The following is a 3,503-nucleotide window of genomic DNA, read 5'->3' on the forward strand; positions in this document are numbered from 1 at the left end:
GGGAAGTCGAGTGGCAGAGGTCGGGTTCGAACCACAGACCTTCCGGTCAGTAAATTCGCGCTCTAACCACTTGGGCCATCTCGCCCCAATCCAGTATCCGAAAAGCGCAAAAGATCAACGCCAACGATTGGACACAATATAATTCACCTATAGCTTGTACGGTGCAAGAGGCCTGTGTGCTTAAATCACCTTTACTTTTAGGCGGCTAGCCCTCAAACCGGGACAATTCAGCTCCAAAAAATACTTTGAAAGCAACTGACAATGGGCGGCGGGAAGATGCCAGATCCGTAATACGAAGACCCAGTGCTGATTCCAGTGACGGTCAACAGACTACATAAAGACCAGGTAGTTTTATACCAGCGTTGAATATTTTGAGTTCTCTTGGGGGCGAAAAGGCCACCCTCAGCATGAAAAAGGGCTGCTCTACTTTGAAGTTTCAGCATCATCATCATTGTAGACCTTGTCACTGAAAGGCCTGAGACAGGCGTAATGCGCCACCACGCACGTTCAGACTATCGTCTTTGGACATCTCGAAGGTAACGAACTTTTGGTAATAGCTGTCACAGTTTCGTGCGTCGATGATTTAGGGAGGCGGCGGCTCATACAAATTATGCGTCAAAAAATGGTTCAGCTTTAGCACCCTTTCGATGCCTAACTGCCATGCCACCAGAAGAAAGGGCGAGGGCTGGGATACTGCCAGGTTGCCCAAACCCAGACAGGAAAAGTTGAGGGACAGAGGTCAGGTTCAAACCACGGGCCTTCTAATCAGTAAATTAGCGCTCCAACCACTGAAGCGTCAATACGAGGGTGTCAGCGGAATTTTCACTGGGAAGATCGGAGACATGAATTGAAGGCACTAGCTTTCATGCACAGCGCCATGGAGGGTGCGACTGGGTCATGTCGGATAAGGTTCAACTATTTTTGTGTCCCAAGTCGCAGTCCCCATCCAGGGAGACAGAAATAGCTAACACAGCTGGGCTTATCAGTGATTGTTTTCACACACTGCTGCCAAGCCACCATCAAGCCTCCCCGGCGCGTTTCCAGCTTTCGACCTTTGATAGATAAGCTGATGTGAATCCTAGACCACAGATGACGCAGGTTCACAAAAGCCGCTCTGGCCGTCCAGTGCCTCGCTGGAGACACTAAACGATATGGAGTCTAAAGGATGTCACTGGCGTTAGTGATGCAGCCTGTACCCCGATTATCTGCGTTCTGAAAGTGCGTCTCTCCCTGTCCCATTTTCTTTCCATTATTAGGATCCCGTGTTTTCTTCTGATGTTGTTGTCAATGAGGATGATGAGGGTGAAGGGTATATGTTGGTACAATCAAATCAACTGCTTATAGTGTAAGGCTGACATATCCCAAATAGCGGGTTCAAACGTGACGGGTAATGGTCTTGGGGCATATGGGACACTTCTGGAACCAAAAATTACCGCCCGTTTTTAAGTGAGGCAGAAACAATCCGGGATTGAGAAGAAAGATGGCCAAATGGACCGGGTCACTGCGTGAGTAAGGAAGTCCACGAAAAAGTGTGATCTCTGCTTTTTACCGCAGCGTCGGCTTTGGCTTAGGCCACAGCCTGTAGAATATGGTTTTATGTTTCGCCGGTCACGGTGGCCGCATAAGATATTGAATATTGCGTATGTCCTCAGTTTGGACAATCCGATAGGCAAGAGACAAGGAAATTGAAATATCCGTTTGAAACGCCCTTAAAGACGTCCACGCGATAAACGTGGATGGCTGGCCTGGCCTTACCCACTCAGGAAGTGAGTCCATCTTTCACCAGTCCGCCAGGACTTATACAGGTGGTAAAATAGAAAAACTTATCTACTATTCCGATCGTTTAACTAGCAGACATGATGCCGGAAATGATTACACTCAACCTTGCATCAGTATTTTGCACTTTAGGAGGCAAAGTGCATACCGAAACATGCAGCGGAATCAGGTTATTCAAAATAGTTTGCATTTCTAAAGGACTAAAGATCAATGAACCCTACCTATTCAACGTCCATGAACGAACGTTCTGGTGGAATTTAGATCTCCGAAATATGGACTGGTGAAGATTCAGGCAGTATACTGAGCGCAAAGTTGTTAGGACGGTCATGTCCTAACGAACAATGCGACTTTTTTGTATATTTCACTAAGATTTCATCTCTCCATTGCATTCAACTGATCCGCAGCGCTCTTTCCCACAACGATTCACTCCTAATGGATGAAACGATGGCCGGTTTTCAGCCGGTATCCTTTGTCTTCCTCTTTGAAATTTCCCACCCACGTTCTATTAATCTCCTGAAAAAGCCAGGTAGCACACACTTACAGCATTGATGGGTCAATTTTAGATGACCAACTTCAAGTGATCTTGGAACACCAGCAGAAGCAGTTTGAGCACGCACAGATGCAGCTCGAACTTTTGACTCTTGGTTCGAAAGGCACAAAGACAAATTCGTAATTGACTTCACCAAGCAAGACGACCCATGAAAGATACGGCAGTTACTTTGAGAACTTGGTGCACGTGAACACAACCGTTACTCGAAGTACATATTCCTGATCTCAGCTTCGACGGAAATATCTGGTCACTTACCCAAATCTCTAGGGGAACGTTCTTGTTTAACATCCGATAACAACGCCTTAAATCCGTCATGAAAATGACTTTGTTGGTCTAACATTTGTCAATCGGGCTGACGTTTCAAGCTAAGCGATATGGACGAATCAATTCAATTCATTCACGTCAATCAAACATTCGGACAAGATTATTGCACCAAATTGAAGAAACTCGATGATAACTTTGAAGGAGTTCACTGCTGAATGTAACCGCCTCATCCAAATTAATCACGACAGTACAAGCATCAAGTGGCATATAAGACACAGTGCACTATGTTTTCCGAAATAAAGGATTGCAGCGCAACTCCCATTTCAAACACAGTAAGCCTTCTACACCACGTTGGTCTTGTGGCGACTGGCATTACGTCCGCTTCTGCCCATTCGAAAACATCAATGCTAGACGTGTCGTCGCACAGGTCATAAGAAATGATTTTGTTCCCCACAGAAAACCAAGTCGATCGATCACTGAAGGAGCACATTTAAAACGGCTTCTACACCACAGCAGAAGCGAATTGTTTTCGTATCATTCAAAGTCGATTTCGCATCCGACACGAAATTTATCACACTCCGTCGCTGATCATCCTGTCCGTCTTCAGCCTGACACGGCCTCAGCCATTACATTGAATTAACGCTCCACTTAAGACGCATTTGGGAAGCTACTATTTCCTGCTACCGAATATGGCTCAGTCTGGTCTCGGCAAAAAAACCGTTGAATATTTTTTGTCCCTCTACAGTCTGTATGTAACAGCATGCATCCTACACATGCAAGCATTTCACAATAACTTGCACAATCCAAACGAAATTTTGTAATGTCTTGTCGAAACGTTTTCGAGCATTGGTCATCATCATCATCATCATCAACGACAGCATGACATCAGTGTTCAACACCGATGCTTCACTGC

The 3,503-nt window shown here is 45.7% G+C and overlaps 1 protein-coding gene across 1 annotated transcript in view; it reads left to right on the forward strand.

Moving 5' to 3' along the window:
• Positions 1-1,736: 1,736 nt before the first annotated feature.
• Positions 1,737-3,503, forward strand: part of T265_06663 (hypothetical protein) — a gene marked incomplete at both ends in the record, with an annotated part of 44,496 nt that continues 42,729 nt past the window's right edge. Inside the window, one exon of the mRNA XM_009171988.1 lies at positions 1,737-1,766. Coding sequence (XP_009170252.1) covers positions 1,737-1,766 — 30 coding nt within the window. The remainder of the gene's footprint in view (positions 1,767-3,503) is intronic.

The sequence above is a fragment of the Opisthorchis viverrini genome (assembly GCF_000715545.1).
Source record: "Opisthorchis viverrini unplaced genomic scaffold opera_v5_141, whole genome shotgun sequence".
Taxonomy (NCBI): domain Eukaryota; kingdom Metazoa; phylum Platyhelminthes; class Trematoda; order Opisthorchiida; family Opisthorchiidae; genus Opisthorchis; species Opisthorchis viverrini.